The following is a 22,181-nucleotide window of genomic DNA, read 5'->3' as shown; positions in this document are numbered from 1 at the left end:
AAAAGCCCTTACCCATTATGGTGACATCATACTCAATCTGGAAAAGTGCCTCTTGGTTGCACTGGCGAAGGATGTTCAATGCGTCAGCGTGACTCACACTGTGAAGAGGAATCCCGTCAACACTCAACAGCCTGTCCCCAATTTTCAGAGACCCTTCCCTGCAGGAAAATTGCACACAATTCTTAACACATATAAAACCAGAACAGACAGACCCCCCAAATGAAGCATATGTGGACCAGAAAACCAGCTTTTCAAACAGCTTGTGTTTTTACTTTCTATGCTTTATTATTCATCTTTTATTGCACATTTGCCGGAAAGAACACTGTTTCTTTGCTAACTTTAGCGCTTTGTATTATGTTGGATTTCATTCTTATGAGTCGGCCAGGGAGCATGTGTAATTGGGAAGCTGTACAAATGTAGTAAGTGGAGAAGTCAATTAATAACTAGCTTACCAAGACAAATATTTCTTTGGCCCCCTTTCCAGGTACTTTTAATGGCACAGATGTTGCTGCTTGAACAATTCTCCCCATACTGGTCTCCAGCTGTTTTGGACCAAGGTGGAACACCGTCCCATCAGATGTCAAGGAAATAAATAACTATCTGACTTCTAGAAGACATCTGAAGGCAGCCATGTATAGGGAAGTTTTTAACGTTTGATGTCTAACTGTGTTTGTTGGAAGCCGCCCAGAGTGGCTGGGACAACCCAGTCAGATGGGCGGCATATAAATAAATTGTTGTTGTTGCTGTTAGTAATTACTCCATCATCTGTAGTCTCCAAAACAGTTGGAGGGCACCAAATTGGCAAAGGCTGAGACAAGGGATCTTGCAACAATCTATCAACCTCAATTAGAGCATACATAACAGCTATTTTTAAAATCAGTTGCACAAATTAGTGGTAAGCATGGAAATCAGTATTTGAATTTGGCCTGAAACTATTTTCAGTCTCTTGAAAGACTAGCTAGTGATCATTTGGGGGAAAGTCGAGAAAAAGAGACAGGTAGAGAGTGCGCCCAGATATCAAACTTAGATACTAGACCTACTAGGACAGGCATAGGCAAACTCCACTGGGATGATGGGAGTTGTAGTCCCAAAACATCTGAAGGGGCGAGTTTGCCTATGCCTGTACTAGGAGCTTCAGGTAGGTTGGCAAAACACCTATTTGTTTAAGCTCCATTGCTAAATGTGAACATTACCTGTCTGCTGGACCACCTGGCCTAACATATGTCAGTACTAATGGCCTGGATTTGTGCCAATCCTCGTGGGCTCCTCCTGTAACAAATTTGCAAAAAAACACACCAAATAAATGCTGTAATGCAGAGATAGGAAAATTCTGTACCACAGCAGAAGACACGAACCCTTCTCCACCCCAGCTATTAAAGGATTCAATCCAATGAGTCACTATGTGGATGGAAAGGCATCTGCTAATGTTAATGGAAATTCCCTTCCCTCTCCTCCAACTGCACACCCCCAAATCTGATCTGCAGGTCGCCCCAACTCTCAGAAACAGATCTGAAGGGCATTCAGAGGGGAGGCATTCTGTTGCATTGAGCAGAAGTCATTCTGCGAGCTCAGTGACTTTGATGGATGCAACACAAAGAATCTCCGAAATAAAGACGAAACCCAAAAACTGTATTAGTCATCATTCTTCAAAGATTGTGCTGTATGATTATTAGCTTAGGATTTTGATTTATACAGAATAACTGGCTTTATCCTCTCCCCCACTTTCACATGTCCCAGCAACGTAGTTTTTATCATCATTAACCAAAGAGAATCTGACCTCGTAGTACAAATCCAAAACTGTTGCCTTCTTTGTACAGGGTCACTTCAATGGTCTTTGGAATGATGCCGGCACTATTATCCGGGGCTAGAGATAGGGAAGAAAAGGGGTGAATTGACATCCTTAACCTGCCATACTTCCTCTTTTTTTTTTAAAAAAAAAACATTCTTCATCCGATATGAAAATTTGCCTAATCACATTCATAAATCCTGCAATATGGTGGGCTTTTGAAGCAGGTAAAAAGAATGCTTGCCTTAAGTACATGAAGCTATTAAACAGAATTAAAAATATGGCTAAATCAAGATTCAATCTTCTAGACTGCCCTCCAGCTCTCTTAATGCACACATAATACAGTACTAAAGCAAACCATTGCCCTTTTCCTGGAAGCTTCAAATCTGATTGCACCTTTCAGAAGCTGGCAGTGGTTACTGGACTGTCATGTATCTCGGGCAAAAAGCCAGCAGGCAACCCTAGATGACTATGTTCAAATCTTCACAGGCTAAAAGAATAGTTTGATTATAAAGTAGAAAACATGGTTAAAGTACAGGCAGTAACCATTTTGTGCACATTCAATTGACATGTGACCACTGATGCGTGGGTCATTTTGGACCCAGAAAAGGGCAGAATAGGGTGGAACGAGATGGGGACAGGGGGGAAACAGGCTTATACATGCTCCGCTGATGCACACAGGTTGCCTGTACTGAACATTCCTAAAGGAAATGTGATGCTAGTGATACTTAAAACTGCTTTGAGGGGTTTTTGTTGTTTTTTACTACCAGGCGGTATAAAAAATTTATTACCTAAATAAAAAAAGCAAATGCAAAGAAATGTAATAATATCATCATCATGAGCATTTGCTTCAGTTTGTGAGTAAATAAGAATCTGGTCGGTCATCTGCTCAAATATCCACAGACAGTAGAATTGGGGCACCAGCTACAGGTGGAAACAGTTTGTTTTCTCCATCTGCTACTCCTGTAAAATCCTGAGGATTGCAAAGTGTTCACAAGCAACAGCATTGAGAATTCCGGATCCAACCTAGTCACTGGAAGTGATCCTGGTTTCATATCACTGGCATTTCCAGTTAAAAGAATTTCCTAGAACAAAGCTGGAAGCAACCTTTGCCTGAAATGTTACAGATAGCTGCTGCTGCCGCCTATCAATGGAGACTAACTGGAGCAAGATGGCTGAATGATCTGATGGTTCAAACCAATTTCGTACAAGAGGCAAGGAGGGGAGGGGAAGCCACCTAAATATTGAAACATTACAGCAGTAACTCCACCCAGGAGGTACTAACCCGCTAGTGGCAGCTCGTATTCTACCTCTAGCACCACCCTTTCCCCCACGTTCTTCAACAGGCTTATGATTTCGTCATGGCGAAGTTTCGTCAGGTTAATCCCATTCACTGACTTGATGTAGTCACCCACGTTTAGCTGGTCGCTCCTGCAACAAACACAACAAAACATTTCAATTGCATCTTTCCAGCACCCTTTTCATAATTCACATTATCTGCAATTGCATCCTTACTGGCTTATTAAATAGAGAGAACTACCTACATAATGAGGAATGTGAACTTAAATGCCATATGGAAAGTAACAGCAGATATTACTTGAGAACCGTGCACAAAAGCATTTTTCTTTATTTTTTAATAAGGAAGGTTCAGGGAAATGAGAAAAAGGTTTATAATATGCACCCACTGAATCATAACTAGTAAAGTTGTGCTAGGAGGTGAGGCTGGAAGAAGTTATTATTCAGCTATCTAACATGCAAAAAGTGCTTTAAAAAATTGCTGGTGATGCGTGATCCCAAGACAATGAAATCTATCCTTGTCAATGTGATTGGTTTACCTTGCTGCCAGCCCTCCTGGTCTCAGGTTGGAAACTCTTGGTTTACCATCTTTATCTGTACCACCAGATATAGTTAAGCCAAGGGTGCTTCCTTCTTTTTTAATCAGTTCCACAATAGTGACTCCTCTGAATTCTTCTGTGGAGAAAATGTAGGAAGAAATCCCTGGACATTGTTACACTGCCCAGCACATATCGTAAGTAAAACAGTGAAAAATACATTTCAGCATTTACATACAACATCACAGACAATGGAGATGCTCAAGGTGCTTAATAACTGCCCAATCCTCCCTACTTTATTTTCCCCAAACTGTCTATGTTTGGGGGGGATAAGAGAGTCTTTGCTAAGGGTTGCCCAAGATCTTTGGCACATGTGTTTCCAAAAATAAGGTCGATAGTGTGCCAGGCTGGTTTTTTGTTTTGTTTTAAGTCTTATTACAGTAATACCTCGGGTTACGAACACGATCTGTTCCGGGTCGCAGTTCGTAACCCGAAAAGTTCGTAACCCGAACCGCCATTTTGCGCATGCGCAAACCGCGCACGCGGCCGAAAATACTTCCGGGTTTGCGCAGTTCGTAACCCGAGTTGTTCGTAACCCGAGTTGTTCGTAACCCGAGGTACGACTGTACTTGCTGTCTGTTTCAGAAGAGGAAAAGGCTTGCTGTATATTAGTTCTTGTATAATGTTATGTGCCGATTTAAGTGCTCAGGACCCACTGCTCTCTCTTCTATGCATTTTCTGCTTTGGATTGCATTGATGATCCTGAACTTCTCCATGGTGCAAACAGGTGTAGGTGCCACAGTATCCACAGGTGACTGCAAATGGGCCTAAACCCAAGGACACTCAGTAATGGAAGAACGAAGAATATCACACCTGTGCCATTTAAATGATAATCTGACATTAATGCATGAATGAAGGTGAATAAGTGCTGCATAATGGTCCCCCTATAAATATTTATCACTCTTCAGCCTTGTAATGCATACGAGTAGAGCATGTTTTACAAGTCTTCACTATTACGAGCTCAAGCTGCTACAGAATATATCGCAACTCATGCGACTGATCAATCAAAACTGAAGGAACAATAAAAATGAGTAGTAGTTGGAATGTGCTCTTCAATAGCTCTTTTCTCCTCTTCCTCCTCACCTTCAACATATTTTTCCATTTCCTCCTTTTGGCTTTGTAATTATGATTATTATGATGATTATTATTATTATAGGAATTACCTGAGCCTACTGCTGCCCCATTTCTTAACTTCGGTTATGAGGTCAGGAGTGCTGCAGGGATTGCATGCTTTTTCATCACATGCAAATTCCCTCCTTTTAATTTTTGGAGCTAACCTTGGTGCAGCAACACATCTCTACGGCCATTGGTGCAAACCATGGTTTACTGCATCAGGAACTACTAGTATCTGCAGGCAGCTTCCAGGGCTCAAGTGCCCCCATTAGAGCTCAGCAACATTAATCCCTGTCCTAACATGCCCCTGTCCCCCCCAAAGACACATGCATTTCTGCAGCAGCAATTTTAATTTCCCATTATGACCCTGATCTAGTGTTGACACAGTGGGAAATATTTAAATTGCAACCTACGAGTGTAGCTACCAGGTGAGCCCGTGGCCAGGAGCACCCACCCAACATCTGCTGGGGCATGAGCACTGCACCAGTCCTTTCCAATAAGCAGCCCACCTGCCAGAAAGTTAGCATAGCGACTCTACCACACCCAGCAAACAACTTTTGATGGTTACCAAACTGAGAATGAAACCTAACTGACCTAAAAAAGGTATACATGGCTAAAAGAATACGCCAGTTACCTGGTATACTTTGCCTTCTTGAAACCAGGGCTGTGTCCAGTCCACCTGAGTCTTTGCTCCCTTTCGAGTAAGGGCCATCATCTACCAAAACAAAAATCACAACAGACTGATGTGCAAATTATAAAACAAGTGCTTCCTAACCTGTAGGTCACAACCCACGAGTGGTCTGCGGGCTTTATAAGCAAGCCCAAAATAATCATTGCTTTTAATTCTTAACTTGCATGGCAAATATTTCTTACAACTTTTTGTTTCGTTGACATTTTATAATGCTGTGTTGACACCAAGCATTTGAAAATCTTGAGTCTCACACATTTTAACACTTGCAAACTGCACGTTGCCGGCTGGCAGTGCCTGAGCATCACAAGTAAAATTTAATAGTCACTCGGAAAAAAACCCTTAGAGTTAAGCAAAGGGTGATTTGAATTTTGGCTTACCCAACATTTAACTATTACTTTTCTGCAGAAGAATCAGAAAAGTTTGAGTGATGTCACTGCTCTCACAAAGTTGTCTCTCCATGCAAAACAACATCAACATCAACTGACTGAATCCTCATGGAATAGGGTCCTCACAGATAATTTTTTGGAACTCTGGTTATCTGAATTTTGGCTTTGTAAACTTCCTTGCAAAGTCCTTTTATAACCTTCAGAATTAGCGTACATGTTACTGTGGCTGTAGAGATAGTGCTGAAAATGGCATTCCTTGGTGACTTCTCTACCACCCACCATAGCATTTAGAGCAGGCATCCCCAAACTTCGTCCCTCCAGATGTTTTGGACTACAATTCCCATCTTCCCCGACCACTGGTGCTGTTAGCTAGGGATCATGGGAGTTGTAGGCCAAAACATCTGGAGGGCCGCAGTTTGGGGATGCCTGATTTAGAGGCTTCTTATACTGCTTTGGAGGCTACGGTAGCCTCGCCACCTTGCAAGCAGCCTCGTTCCTGCTCTATCCCCTTTGGCAATTGGTGGAAGAGTCAAAGCGACTTACAATGGGTCAGATCCAACAATGTCATTGTGTGCTATGTTTTCCCACACCTCTATCTGCTGTGGAGAGTTGGGGAAATCGTCATGGCAGATTTGAAGGTGGGAGTGCACAGAGGAGAGGAAGGGGAAGTTCCATTGTGCAGTGTGCATAAGGGCTACTTAATGTTGTGGCAGGGCAATGCTGTGAGGCATGTGGAAGATTGCTTTACACCTAAGACTAAATATGGCCTCCCTACTCCAGTAGCACTTTTCCAGGACAGCAGTGATAAAAGGACAATCTGATTTATTTTCCATGAGATAACCCTTTAAGGGTGAAAGAACATCATTCCCATATGGCTTTAAGCATGCCATAACACTTGCGCAGAAACTCATGGTCCCCAGAAATGGAATCATACATCAGGATACCAACAGAGCACTAAATCACTATACTTGAATTCAATCACCTGTTCCCTTGCATCCTTTTATTTCAAAGTCACCTCTCCTTGCTGCAACTTCAAAGTGGGGGTGGGGGTGGCGGCACGGAAACAGTATATAAAAGAGTATCAGCTTAAAATGCAAATGGTATAATTAAATATGGATTTCACTTCTGACGTGCATTTTTTTTCCCCCAAGGAGATACTTATTTGCCAGGAAATAAGAACTCTCAAATCTCTTTTCCTCCCGCATTTACTGACTGTATCAAATCACAGAAACTTCAATACTGATAGAACGAAAACAGTTTTAAGGGAACCCAAGGGTACAATACTTGCAATGCATCTCACTGCAGCCTATAATTTACTGCACAGAAGGAGTTAACTCTCAGGGTCCCAAACCCATTCAGTCTCTAATAGGTACTTATCAAGTGTCTGATCACTGCAGCACCCACTGGATATTTGCTTCGTACTGGAAAGTAAAAAATAAAATAAAATAAAAAATCAACGCATAGTTGAGAGTGGTGGAATCGTACAGAAATGCCAGTTTTAAATGCAACATGCTTATTAAATTTCAGTCACTTTGCATACCATAAATGTGGAACCCATACTGGAGAACAGCTGCATGTGTCAAAGTTAAACCTAATTCACAGTATTTCTTTTTGGGGGCTTAGGGAAAACGCTTACCAGAGCCCTGTGCACATACATGCCCCATACCCCAAGGTAGGGTTCCTTGTGCCCTTGGCAAGGAGCTGTATTGGTTGCCCCACCTGGAAACTAAAAATCGCTGTGCTGCAATAGCCACATTAGAAATCACTAAATTTCACACAACCCAAATGCTCAAAGCATCAGGAAAGAGGGAGAGGCGAGGAGGAAGTGTGAAAAAACATCTATGTGTTTTTGCTACAGTGTGAGAAGGACGAAAAACTTCTCCCGTGTTTGATCTCGTCAAAACAGCGGTGTTGTGTCGCCACACACACATACGTGACACACACCATAGTCTGATAGGTGATTTTTGCACACACACTCCAGGCCTGGGGCCCCACATTTGCCAAACCCGAGGTACACCTCTTCCCACTCCATGGGAAAACAAGCGGAGTTTTAAGTCAGAACCATTGTCATTGATTTTGAGGAGTGCAGCAGTTGATGGTGGTAATTTTTTTGGTAGGGGAAATATGGAAGCACCCCAAGGCTCTGAATGGCATCAGAAAATGCTCTTCTGATATACTGTATATATTTATACACCCCACCCCACACCCTGCTGAAGTCAGCTGGCTGTTCATTTGTTTTTTACTGGATCAGCAACTGAAAGTAGCTTTCCTCCCTAGCAACACCTCAATGAAAGAAATGCTACAGTTCAGGAACAGGATGGAGTGTGCTCTGGGAAAAACTTCACCACCCCAAACACAGGAGCATAGAAATAGGACCATGAAGTTTAATTGATTTTTTAAAAAAATACATATTCCATTGACCAGATGGTTGCCATATACCAAAAGATGCCCTCCAATGAAATTTAGTAGCTATGTTGTTGTTTTTAATGAAAAATACGACCAACACTAAAAAAGCACCCTGTCTGGAATGTCCCTAAGATGGGGCCTGCTTGACAATGTGTGTAAACAAACAACATAAAAAGCCATGCTGGATTAGGTCAAAGCACTGGCAGAGGAAGAGGAGTGGGGGGGAGTGCACCGCCCCCGGCAGCGCGATCCCGGTGGGGTGCCACTGCGGCTGCACCCCGCCCCCAAGACGTGTGCCAACCCCACCCCTGCCTTCTCTCCGCTCCCCGGTGCCGGAGCATGAAGCTCCGCCACTGGGCCAGAGGCTCATGAGGCCAACATCCTGTTTTCACTGCAGCCAACCCACCAGAAGCCTGCAAAGTACGGTAGGACCTGAGGACCTCTCCAGTTACAGTTCCCAGCAAGTGGTATTCGGAAGCATACAGAAATTATGCTTCTTGCTTCAGAATTATTGTTGTTTCAATTCATACTCAAATTAATTTAGTAAACTGCAAAGATGCATACAGTTAATTGTCTACAATTTTATCGTTTAGTTGGGAAACAGCCTGCCTAATACGAATATAAATAATGATAATAATAAAGTTCATTTCAACCATCCAGGTAGTCTGACAAAAGTTTGGACTTTATAATGGCTTCCAAAGCACCTCCTCAAGCACTTAAAGCTACAGGTGGGTGAATCTGTCAATTTAGGTCCCTTTCAGTTTCTCATTTTTTTCCCCCAATCGCAAGTTCAGTTCTCCATATTTTCGTGTCAGTTTGTGATTCTTTTTTAAAAAAATATGCAGGTAATAGCTCAATTTGTAGAGCATGAGACTCTTAATCTCAGAGGCATGGCTTTGAGCCCCATGTTGGGTGGAAGATATTTGCACTGCAGGGATTTGGACTAGATGACCCTTGCAGTCCCTTCCAACGCTACAATTCCATGAAGATTCATCACCAAATTTACCCTGATATACACATTTTGTAGGCTATTTTGCCAAATGTACACACATCTTTTGCAAAACCATTTCTCCTAATACAACACATTTTATTTTCACTACCATCTTTATTTTTATGCACATTTAAACCTATGTTATGTATTTTTGTATACATTTCTTGGCTGGAGAACAGCGTTGCAAAATTTAAAAAAAGTGCAGATTTCAAAGGATGGCTGTGTTTCAGTTCACATGTTGTTTGGGAAAGTACAAATTAGGTAAAGTTAGCTTTTAAATGTGAATTGAATCAAATTTCTCCCCCAGCCCTATTTCAAACCATGCCTTGAATACTTGCCAGAGTGCTGCCTTAGCAGTTCCAAGATTAAAAAAAGAGAACAAAAACTGACACTTTTGGGTGCCATAGCGAGCTCAGGGTGGTATCTGGCAATATAAGTGGTTGTTGTTGTGGTTGTTGTTGTGGTTGTTGTGAGAAATTACCTAAAGCATTTCTATGGGACAGGCAGGCACACAATTTTGCCACTGTGAGTTCCTAGTCCAGAAGCAGAGACTGGCTGCACTAGGGAGCCACGGAAGCCAGCTTCACAATTACATGGATGCCCCAGACATGCCATCAGCCATCTGCTTCTCATTACAGACACTTCAGCAATCCCTTCCCGAGCACCAAGAATGAGTGTTGAGATTTCCTTTTGGTAACCCCAAAGCAACAGCTGATGTAACACCCTCAGCATCAGTAGCACCCTGCCCCAGAAGTGCAAATGGTGCGGACAAACAAACGAGCTTGACAGCTAAGCTAGCATTTCAAGAGTGTGGCCCAAGGTAAACCAGCTCATCATCATCAAGATTTGCAAAAAACAGCTAAATGGCCTGAGCCAGCAATAATAAATCTACTTTCACCATTCACAATTAGCCATCATTCAGCAAAGGTGCCAGTCAACAAAAACCTCTGGCATTTCACTGACAGTTCAGATGGCAAACAATTAGCACCAAGACTTTCCCTCTCTCCCCTCCATTCCTTTTGAGCTCTTTTCCCCAGCAGAGAGGAGGATGCTAAAGTGTTTGTTTTTGCTCATTATCTGACTGAAAATGTTTGAGCAGTCAAGGAAGGTGCCTGCTGAAGTGTGAATTGGCATTTGCTTGCATTCATTTCCCTGCTGTGCGCCTTTTGTTCATATCTGGCTGGCTTCCTGCTTTGTCAATCAGGTTTACTTTATTAGATATATTTCCCTCCTCCCTTCTCTACCCCATCTTCAATTAAGGCTCTTATATTGTGTGTTAATATCCTGTCCTCATTCTTACCATGTCATCTTAGGAGCGTCATGGGAACAATAGGCTCTTACGAGCTTTCCCTCCAGGAAAAAAAAGTGAGAGAGAGAGAGAGAGAGAGAGAGAGAGAGAGAGAGAGAGAGAGAGAGAGAGAGAGAGAGAGAGAGAGAGAGAGAGAGAGAGATCTGACACCTCTCCAATTTTTAACCTCCAACTAAAAGTGCACTGTGTATTAGGACATGTGCGCTCATGTCTACCACTGGAAAGTTCTTTTTCTAATGGTTATAACTTCAGCATATCACGAGAAGTGCAGAAAGGAGCGTTCACATCAGACATGCTGCACAAAAAGATATTATGTGCTACGCAGATATATATTATCTCTGCAGGGGAAGAGCTGTGGGCTCAGTGGTAGGTAGCACATTTGCTTTGAATGCAGAAGATCCTGAGTTCAATCCCCAGCATCTCCAGACAGCCCAGGAAATATCCCTCCCCATAAACCCAGGATAGTCAGCTGCTGCATAGTTAAAGCTATGGTTTTCCCAGTAGTGATGCATGGAAGTGAGAGCTGGACCATAAAGAAGGCTGATCGCCGAAGAATTGATGCTTTTGAATTATGGTGCTGGAGGAGACTCTTGAGAGTCCCATGGACTGCATTCTTAAGGAAATCCATTCTTAAGGAAATCAGCCCTGAGTGCTCACTGAAAAGACAGATCGTGAAGCTGAGGCTCCAATACTTTGGCCACCTCATGAGAAGAGAAGACTCCCTGGAAAAGACCCCGATGTTGGGAAAGATGGAGGGCACAAGGAGAAGGGGACGACAGAGGACGAGATGGCTGGACAGTGTTCTCGAAGCTACGAACATGAGTTTGACCAAACTGCGGGAGGCAGTGCAACAGGAGTGCCTGGCGTGCTATGGTCCATGGGGTCACGAAGAGTCGGACACGACTAAACAACTAAACAAAGTCAGCTGCTGCAGGCAATGCTGATCTAGATGGGCAGCTTCCAATATGCCTACATGGCTACTATTCTTGTGTAGGCTGTCAAGAAATTCCCAATGCCAACAGAGCAACAATGCCCTTAGTTTCTTGGCTGGGAAACTATGACATCCACAGGTTTGACACTGGATTTGTTTAAAGGGCAGGTAAGCTCTAGAAATGGTCACTGATGAGGAACAGAGTTGCACAGGGAGACAACAGAGTGTCTTTTCCAGTATGAACCAGAGAAGCGGACACGGAGCAATGGATTCAAACTTCAAGAAAGCAGATTCCACCTAAACATTAGGAAGAACTTCCTGACAGTAAGAGCTGTTCGGCAGTGGAATTTGCTACCAAGGAGTGTGGTGGAGTCTCCTTCTTTGGAGGTCTTTAAGCAGAGGCTTGACAGGCATATGTCAAGAATGCTTTGATGGTGTTTCCTGCTTGGCAGGGGGTTGGACTGGATGGCCCTTGTGGTCTCTTCCAACTCTATGATTCTATGAACCTGAGCACTGTGGTTGCTTGCAGAAACAGCCCAAGACTATTTGCCACCTGAGGTGAACAGCATGAGGGCAACTCCCCTCCCCCCCCTAGTTCTATGCCAATTGAATTTTACTTCAACAGGGTAGCATCCTCCACTGCATCTAAAGGGTGACAAGCTAGCTGAAGGGATGCAGGACACGCAGAGCTCTGTTTCTTAGTATCGCATCACTGGAGCCTTGCTCTACTTAATGGTAGAGCCGGCCTGATTGTTTGAGATAACCAGCCACAAGGAACCGGGCATTTTTAGCAAGTATATCACCAGGCATTTCAGTGATTTCCAGCCCATGAAAGGTGCCCCCCTCCTGTGTTCCACATGGAACACCTTGCCCAGTTCAGTCCAGATTCAGTTGCTTGGCTTCCTTACACAATACAATGTTTTTACAAGCGTAATTAATGTTGGAGGCACAAACTCGCATGGGATAGCAGCTCATCTTCGACGTAAAGAATCGCAGTGTGTGAATAGAATGCACACCTAAGCAGTTTGGGGATTTTGCTGGTGAGGGGGACAGGAAGTAAGTGTTTTTGTGAACATGAGGGTTTGTAAGAATTATTTTTCCCTCCATGCTCTGGTTACTATAATGCTAGCTGGTTGGCAGCAGTGGGAGAGAGTTGTTTCTGCCTCAGGCAGAACCTGCCCCACTCCAAAGTGAGAGATGTGAGGGGAGTGTGTACACCCTAGGTAAGAGATAGAGGTATCGAGCCATAGGTTTCCTGTTCCATTGCCTAAGGCAGGGGTCAGCAAACTTTTTCAGCCGTGGGCCGGTCCACTGTCCCTCAGGCCATGTGGTGGGCTGGACTTTTTTTGGGGGGGGGGGGAAATGAAAGAATTTCTATGCCCCCCAAATAACCCAGAGGTGCATTTTAAATAAAAGCACACATTCTACTCCTGTAAAAACACCAGGCAGGCCCCACAAATAACCCAGAGATGCATTTTAAATAAAAGGACACATTCTACTTATTATGTCGTGAGTGCGATTTCAGCTCTTCGTGAAGTCAGCCCTGAGTAGTGAGTCAGCATACTAGCAAGGAACTGCTAGGAGTCAAGTACAGTGGTACCTCTACTTACGAATTTAATGTGTTCCGAATGCACATTCGTAAGTCAAAAAAATTGTAAGTCGAATCCCATAGGAATGCATTGGGAGAAAAAATTCGTAAGTAGAAGCAACCCTATCTAAAATTCGTAAGTAGAAAAAATCCTATCTAAACCGCACCCAATATGGCGGCCGGAGCTCCGTTCGTAAGTAGAAACATTCGTAAGTACAGTTATTCGTAAGTAGAGGTACCACTGTACAACAAGAACAATCTTCTTTATTGCAGTAGGAATCTTGACCAACTGGAGGGAAAGGGTGGGCTCCTTTTATACTCTCAGGAGCAGGGGTTGGGGAAAGGATACATTTAGATTTTGGCGGGACCCTATCAGAGTGAGGATCCAAATTGTGCTAACAAGTTAACCAATCAACTGTCACCACACCCATTTGAATCACCCTGGAGCGGGAAAGGTAGTTACAGAGACTAGCAGAGGAACTCATGTACACAAATTAAACCAATACATAACACTACTCGGGTAAAAACACACTGATTCCCAGACCGTCCGTGGGCCGGATTGAGAAGGCAACTGGGCCGCATCCGGCCCACGGACCTTAGGTTGCCTACCCCTGCCCTAAGGGCTAAGGAGTGTTCCAACACATATTCAGCATGATTGAGAGGTATTTTGTGATTTTGTATCATTTTGATTGATTTATTGTGCTTTATTGTATGTATATTTTGTATTATGATACTGTTCTCCACTTAGAGGGCCTCTGGGCCAAAAGGTGGTGTATAAATAAATGGTAACAGAATAAATCAGCTGTATTGTCAGAACTGCCTTTCAGGAAGGGAGATCTACCCAGGAGGCAGACATGCTCTTCATACTGAAGAGCTGCCCATTGTTAAAGCATTCTTGTCCCACAACTACATCCTCAGGTGCCAATCATCTGAATATTTTTCAATAGTGTTACAGTCTACTTATGCAGAGCTAAGTGTTTGGAAGAATAACAGCTTTGTGCAGATAGCAGCAACATCCCTACTCTGTGCAATAAATGGTCTTATTTGTTCCATTTGACAAGCTCCTGATGTTTTGCATCCCCATTGAGCGAAACCATAAATAACATCAAGGAATCCAATTGCAAGCTTGGTGTTAAAACACTGGCAAAAAAAGGCCCCTCCCCAATCTGTAAAAATTCATGTGGAACCTGACTTGGTAACACAAGGTATACAGAAGAATCTCAAAAAGAGAGGAGCAGTTGCATTATTCAGATACCTGTTTCAGAAACTGGCAGTACCAAAAGTGTTTTTGCATTTTAATGTTTTAATTTTTTTTTAGAAGAGGAAGGCAGAAGGTAGCAAAAAACCTACAATTCCATTGTACTCTGCCCTTTGTAGTAAGTAGCTTAGCACTCCTACAAGCAGCAAAACAGATGGCCCTCGTCAACACCTCGGAAAAAGAATTACTTGAACCCACAAAGGTGCCTTCTAGCACTCATGCTCTGCTTCCTTCCAAGTCTCCCCCTCTTTCTTCCAAAAATAATTCTATTTTTACCTCACAGAGAGATGCTTTCCCATCAACCCTTCCTCCCAGTTGGCTGGAGGACCATGCAGTCAAGGGAAACCCCCCCCCATCCAATCATCTGAAGGGGTGTAGCCCAGTCATAACTTTACCTGAAGGACCACCTTGACCCACATACCCCAGCTGGGAACAGTGTTCCTCTGATGGGCCATGGTTAAGGTTATTACCCCAAAGCTATGGGAGAAAATCTTGGACATATGATTGCAACAAGAGCTAGAAACCTGATTTTAAGAAATTGTATTAAATTTAAGCAATTTGGTTTGATTTGTAATAATTTGAAAAATCTATAAAAAGAATTTTCCCCATAGGTACTCCTGCCATACTAGAAACCAGACCTTTGATTTTGCTCTGTGGAATCGACTACAAATCAAACTTGGATGAATGCCTAGGCTGGGATTCAACTAATGAGACCTGTCAGCGACAGCCCTGTGCAAGGACTTCCCCTTGCACAACGGGCCATTCCCCCCTCCCCTCCGCCCCTTGTGCCTACAGAAATGGGCTCTAACAGGTGGGGGGAACCCTCAGAACAGCCCCCAGGGGGAGAAGAGGGAGGGTTGTTCCATCTGGCAAGCTGACATGCTTCCACTGATGGAATGACAAGAAAAGAGCGGTGTTGAACACCTTCCCCAGCGTTTTTGCTTTTAGTTAGCTATTGGAAATTTAAATGCTGAAGAGAGCTATCAGCCATTTTATACTGTATATACTATAGATAATTTGAAGCTTTTGGGACCTGCTATTTAGATTGTTATGTATACACTCTGACTCTATCTATGCTTACAGATCCTTAAATAAAGAAATAAAACAAATAGGCTTTCCACCTCAGCCAGAACTAGGCCAGGGAAAGACAAAGACTCAGAACAAAACAACTTCTGGGCACCTTCTGCCATAAAGCAAAATTAATCTGTTCATTATCTGAGCCAAGGAAATGGACCTGGGGCAGCCGAGCTTTCTAGCAGTTTCAAAACTGAACCCAGGGAGCATAAGGCCTGCATTCAAATGCTCTTTTTTAAAATCACGTACCAAAAACTGAATGCTTCAGGAAAGTTCTCTCAGTTCTTGCAAGGTTAAAAAAAAGGGGGAACAGTGACCTACACTTCAGAAGGTTGTTGTCAGAACAAATGGAGGGCTATATAAATGGTCAGTGGCAAACAAGAGTTGCACCACGTCTCTTTAGCCTTTTTTATGGCAGCAAGAACAATTTTACTCACAGCCGTTAAATCAGCGGACAAATCACTCAGCCAGCAAGAGACCATTTAGGAAAGACCAATGAGAGAGATGTCAAGGCACATAACAATTCATTTCCCTCATTGAGCAGATCCTGCTCTCAAAGTCCATTTGAAAGATAGACCCTTGTGGTGAGTGTGCCAGCTGCAATTGGCAAACCAGATAGTATTTGATTCTGTAATGAGTCAAATTAAGCAGTCTGCCTGCCTTTTGTGAACCTGACATCTTTTGCACTGTGTGATAAAGAGGGAAGCTTGCTGCTCCGACATCTTCCTAACAAAGAATTTAATACAAATCAACGCAGCTTCTGAAGTTGTAGGACGGAGTTAACTTCTTCCCTTCGCTCTGGGCATTTCTCTCCATTCCCAATGCCATTTCTTTCTTTTATTGTGGGTGGCTGCTAGAGAGGAGCGCAGCAGCAAGCAGCAACACTTGGTTGGTTGCAAAGGAGGCTTTTTTGCAAGGAGTTGCAAATGTCTCTCAGGTTATGAGTGGTTAAGGCTCCATAACGTCAGACATAGATCAGACTTACTTCTGTAGACATTGGCTACATCCTTGTCAGCAACGTCCTAGATATAATAAAAAATGATCACCCGCCTTCCCATTTGCCTCTCCCCTTGCTTCCTCAGCAGCATCAGCAAGGGGGGCTTTTTACTTTATTGGGTATAAATTGTTTATTTTAAAGTTATTGTGACTTTTTATATAGGATCTGATTGTTATTATTAATGTTTGATGTTTTGTTTTTTTATTTGTGTGTGTGTTGGAAGCCGCCCAGATGGTTGGGGTATATACAACAACAACAACAACAACAACAACAACAACAACAACAACAACAAATACAAGGAGCCCCACACTATCCAGTGGACCGAGCCCCATGCAAATGGATCTATTGAGAAATGTAGCAAAGGAAAAAAATCTACTGAAAGCCAAAGAGCTGTCCTCTGAGAATATGCCTTGGAGGAAGAGGCTTCCTAACACAATACAGGAAAGGGCTGAAAAATGAACCACCTAACATTCTTACTGTTAAGCCTTTGGGGAAAGAAACCTCCTGTCACGCTTACTTATCAGACCAACAATTGAGAAGCAGTAAGCTCATTTAGGGATGACACCAACTTGGCATTTCCTTATCTGACTATTAAAATGTCACTTCTAAAGTTCCCATTATAGAGCTGCAGTTAGCTAGACTTTTTAAAAATTATTAACACCCCCCACCCCCGGAAACCTGGATTTATTGTAGAGTCCAATGCCAGATAAACAGGCAAATCCATTAATCCAGGTGGAGAAGGGGGGGGGAGCAGAGGTAAAAATGTTTCTCCTTAAAACACACACACATAAAATAAGGTTGTTTACAAAATGCTTCTTTCAGAATAATTACATGCTGCAGTTTGAAAAAAAAACAAAACACCAAGACCATGAGACAAAATTGCTTCATGGGAATGTATATTTAGCGCAATATTCTTATTGCAATAAAATAATAATAATCCTTTTTTTTCTTAAATAGTCAGACTGTTAGGAAGGGAACATGATCTGAGCCATACGGAAGACTGAAGTTTTAACATGAAAGTCTTATTAATCCACAGCTCAGATTTTCTTTATTTTTTTTTTAAAAAAAGGTTTGTCAGAGTGGATGAACAGTAAGAAAGCTATCTTGTGCAAGTAATTCCAAATGCTAACAGCAACCACTGTCATGACTTTAGCCTATTAAGAAGAAATTTGCTCCGTTTCAAACAGGCAACCAGTTAAAGCGGCTGCTGTTGCTGATATTCAACAGGGAAAACAACACCAGTTCAGAATCATGTAGTGCCCTCCAGATATTGTCAGACTACAAGTCCCATCATCTCTGACCAATGGCCATGCTGTATAGGGCTGATGGGAGTTGAAGTCCAACAGCATCTGGAAGGCACCCCAATGACTGCTCCTGTTCTGGGTTCACAACATTTTCAAAACTACATTTGTGTGCCACCCTTCCAAGCAAAGTTCTCCAGAATATGAATACATATGGGGTTTTCTTCATGAAAACACTTACGTAAGACCATCCAGTGAGTTTCATGGATGAGCTGGAATTTTAACTCAGAGCCTTCCATTCCAAGTTCTGTTCCACTATAGCAGGCATCCCCAAACTTCGGCCCTCCAGATGTTTTGGACTACAATTCCCATCATCCCTGACCACTGGTCCTGTTAGCTAGGGATCATGGGAGTTGCAGGCCAAAACTTCTGGAGGGCCGCAGTTTGGGGATGCCTGCACTATATTGTACTGTAAAGCACTGTGTCTCTTGGAAGCCCCATACAACCTAACACAATTGATCATAATCCTTTCCCCACTGACAGTACAATTTATCTTTAACACAATAGTTTAATATGGGAAGCCAAACGGCAAGAAAGATTTGCAAATGGAACTCCCCGCCTGCCCCCTGATACCCACTGCTAACTTCCTGCAGGCCCTCTTGCCAAGCACTGCTCACCTGGGGCAAACACACCCACACAATGTGTGGGTGAGGAACAGGCAGAAGAGGGGATTGTCTGCGCTCCAGTGGCCATTTTCACTGTCAATAATGAACTGCTGTTCTTTCTCTTTTTACACAATTGGGTTGCCACAGTGTTTAAATACACAGATCTTCCACCGGCTCATCAAATGTTGTTGGGTATCTTATTTATTTGTATTTACAAAAGTATTTATATGCACCACCCTCTCATAAAATATATGGGCAGCGACAGAGCACAGCAATATAACAACATTTAAAAGCCCATTAAAAGCAGTACAAAACAATGGAGATGCCTGCAAAATCATTGAGGATGATACTACTCGGAGCTTGCCTCCTAACGCTCGGCTTGGATTTTCCTTTGATAATTTACCACCCCCACATATTTTAGACATAGCATTTCTCTCAAGCCAGTGCTAAATCACCATGAGCATTTGTATTTCTGGTTGAAGCTGGCTGGCAGCCAGGAGCCCTGATCTTTTTTGCACCACTCCTGGAAATGGGCAGGATAGTAAAACCTGCACAGATGTGCGAAATTCAAGAATGGGAAGAATACAGGGGAGGAGTTATAATATTTCCTGGAACTAATTCCTGGACATAGAAGGTAAAGGTAAGGTAAAGGACCCCTGGACAGTTAAGTCCAGTCAAAGGTGACTATGGGATGCGGTGCTCATCTTGCTTTTCAGGCCAAGAGAGCCGGCATTTGTCCGCAGACAGCTTTCCAAGTCATGTAGCCAGCATGACTAAACCACTTCTGTGATGAGTGCCAGAGCACACGGAAAGGCCGTTTACCTTCCCACCGCAGTGGTACCTATTTATTTACTTGCACTAGTATGCTTTCCGAACAGCAAGGTTGGCAGAAACCTGGGACAGAGCAACGGGAGCTCACCCCGTTTTGCAGGCACATACCAGGAAGCAAAGTAGCAGTCCAATGGTATTCTTGGCTTGCTTCCTATGCTAAGTAAAGATGAGGAATATATAGGATGGCATGCCTTCCAGAGCATACACATTAAAACATCCCCTGTGTTTCAGTCCAAATTCATTTATTTGCTTTTATCAGTTTCCAAAAACAATTCTTCTCAGTAGATTAATATTTCTGTACGGCTACCTAGTGTTGCTAGAAGGAACCCGCTTCTCTATCCTTGAGGAAAATCACTGTCACACTGATGATTTTGCAGCACCACTAAAAGAGAGACCTTAAAAGTATATTGATTGTTCCAACAGAGTATGCTAGATTCTACTTGAAGTTTCGTATGGAATTTAATCACAAAGCTATTCTAGGGCAGTTTCATCCTGTTTCCCCAATACTTTGCTCTTGACATCAGAAAACTCGTTAAAAGAAATTAGGAATAAAAATACTCACTTCCCCTCCTAACGGAATATCAGGAGAATAAAAAGCGTCACTGGGCTATTGCCATCTCCAAAGTACACAAATCTTATATATACAATTATATTCAGAAAGTGCCTTCACACTCAAAGCTCAGGCAGGTGTTTATCAGTTCAATTCTCCCACTGGAAGCTGTCCAGATTCAATTGGTGTTTTGAAAGAGAATTCCACCCCGCCCTTCTCAAAGAAAGGCCTTCAGAAGCTACAATTGCTCAGGACAAAATGAATAGCCATTTCCAGAGGTTTATTTTTCTGGAGGGGGGCAGGCTGAGAGAGAAGAGTTGTAACTAGTAATTTACATTTTGTGTGAGGTGAGAAAAATTGTGACTGAACATTCCTTAAACTATTCCCTTCTGCTTGATATAACCAGGTATGAAAATTGAAGAGAAGGGTGCAGGTTTTAGAAATGGTGTGTGTGTGTGTGTGTGTGTGTGTGTGCGCGCGCACACACACACACACACACACACACACACACACACCTTTCTCAAAAGAATTGGCAACTTCTACTACTGAGGTATAAAAATGTATACTTGGTTTGTGAAAATGTGCATGTGCACACACATGAGAACTAAAAAAAGGAGACTGATTATCAGTGTAATTTTGGTTACAAGAGGCAAGGAGAGGTTGCCATCCCTTTGGGATTGGGAGAAAGTTGGGGGGTGGGATGGGGAGCTCCTCCTCTGCTTTGGCTGCCCATGGAAGGGCTTCTTAAAAGTGGGGAAATTGGAAAAGAGGGGCTTTTCTTCAAAAAAAGGAGGGTAGAAGTATAGTGGGGCCTATTTGCCTCCTCGTTGCCTGCTGGCCTTGTGCAGCACGAGGCAGGCAACTGCTCTGACCACAGAGGGTTTTTCTTTGGTGGGTGGGTGGGTGTGGATTGGTAGAGGAGGAAGCACAGGATCCATCTGTTTGCTGCTCTCTCTGTTTTGTTTTGCTGCCTGCCGGTCACATGGAGCAACAGCAGGCAGCTACTAAAAATGTGTGTGTTGGAGGAGGGAAGTGTAGGACTCGCCTATCACTCATTTTGCCTGCCTGCCTGCCATGTGGCAGGCAGCGACTTGAGGGACTTTTTGAAAAAGGGGGTGGTAGAGGAGGAAGAAATATGGAAATCGTCTATCTGCTGCTGTGTTTATTTTGCTGCCTGATAGAGCAGGCAGCTACTTGAAAAGCTCCTCAGTTGAATATGAGGGTGAGGAGAGGACATGGCAACCCTTTCCTTTTTCCACCGTACAAGGATGCCAAATCAACTTTAATTGCCTAGCCTGAATTTTGCCAGCATGTGATTGAGTCCCACCTCAAAATAATGACAGACCTCACAGATAATAATTACTGTCACTTTGAACTGTACCTAGAAGCTAAGAGTGGACTGTTGCCAAGTAATGGAGTTGTGTGCCCTCTGTTGCCAATTTTTGTCAAGCTAACTTCCTTTCAGAAGTTAAACACTGACATTTTATACTAGTTGCTTTTGGCAGTTCTCAAAAGATATTTTTCATAAAACATATTGCAATACTAAAGTCAAAGGAGGCCTGAATCAGGGTGGCAAAGAAGAGTGGCAGCCAGCATGTCAGGTGTAACTGCCCCCCACCCCCCAAAAGCAAAGGAGCGCTATCAGATTGCAAACGCACTAACCTGGGGGAAGTACTATCTCATTTCGGCCAGGAGATACCTCTTTGCTTGCTAGGGCCCAACTCCAAATCACCACTTCCTCTGTTTTATCAGGATCAAGCCTAAATTGTTAACCTTTTTCTAGACCTTTTGGCAGTCACTTTTCAGTAATAGAATTTTGGGCCAATTTCACAATACTATTTTTTTTAAAAAAAACAAACCGAGTTGGTTTTCAACAGCATAAAATGATACTGCATTCCAACGTCTGTGAGCACCATAGAGATAACAAACAGAAAACAGCTACAGAAAAGGGACTTTTCCTGTAGGGATAAAAGAGGGGAGTTCAGTTTTTCATTTTAAAGAGAACATACCCACTGTGATTTTTCTGGCGGGAACTCTTCCCCCACCCGGAGACACTCAACTGCATGGGCAGCCATGGCATGAGCAAAGCCCCTCCAGGCCCCCGTTGCCACTGTCCCCTTGGGGCTGGCCAGAGCATACAAGTCCTGCTCCCCAAGGAGTGTGAGAGTGGACAGTGTGGTGTGTGAAACACTTCCTCCGCTGTGCACTGTGCTCTGCTGGCCGTGTGCATTCTGGTCACCTCGCTGGCAGAGCTCGTGTTGGGTAGGGTGGGGGTGGGAGCTGCTGGTGAGTACCGGCACCCTTTTCCTGGAAAAGAAAAGGCACTGAATTTACCTCTGCCATACTTCTTGAAAGTGTACATGAATTGAAATGCAGCTTTTAAAAGTTGCACTTCCCCAGATTTTTTGACACATTTATCCAACCAGAAAACCCTTAAGCATTCTTCTACAAAAATGCTTTTATCAGTGGAAG

The 22,181-nt window shown here is 43.2% G+C and overlaps 1 protein-coding gene across 7 annotated transcripts in view; it reads right to left on the bottom strand.

Annotated features, from left to right (window-relative positions):
- Positions 1–22,181, bottom strand: part of GRIP2 (glutamate receptor interacting protein 2) — a 380,534-nt gene that overhangs the window by 70,141 nt on the left and 288,212 nt on the right. For all 7 annotated transcript variants that reach the window (XM_035106515.2, XM_035106510.2, XM_035106512.2 and 4 more), the window contains exons 2-7: positions 5,426–5,506; positions 3,622–3,757; positions 3,072–3,217; positions 1,778–1,864; positions 1,194–1,269; positions 13–158 (exon numbers count right to left, since the gene is read on the bottom strand). In XM_035106515.2, coding sequence (XP_034962406.1) covers positions 13–158; positions 1,194–1,269; positions 1,778–1,864; positions 3,072–3,217; positions 3,622–3,757; positions 5,426–5,506 — 672 coding nt within the window. The remainder of the gene's footprint in view (positions 1–12; positions 159–1,193; positions 1,270–1,777; positions 1,865–3,071; positions 3,218–3,621; positions 3,758–5,425; positions 5,507–22,181) is intronic.

The sequence above is a fragment of the Zootoca vivipara genome, chromosome 2 (assembly GCF_963506605.1).
Source record: "Zootoca vivipara chromosome 2, rZooViv1.1, whole genome shotgun sequence".
Lineage (NCBI taxonomy): Eukaryota > Metazoa > Chordata > Lepidosauria > Squamata > Lacertidae > Zootoca > Zootoca vivipara.
This window is presented reverse-complemented; position numbering and strand designations above follow the sequence as displayed.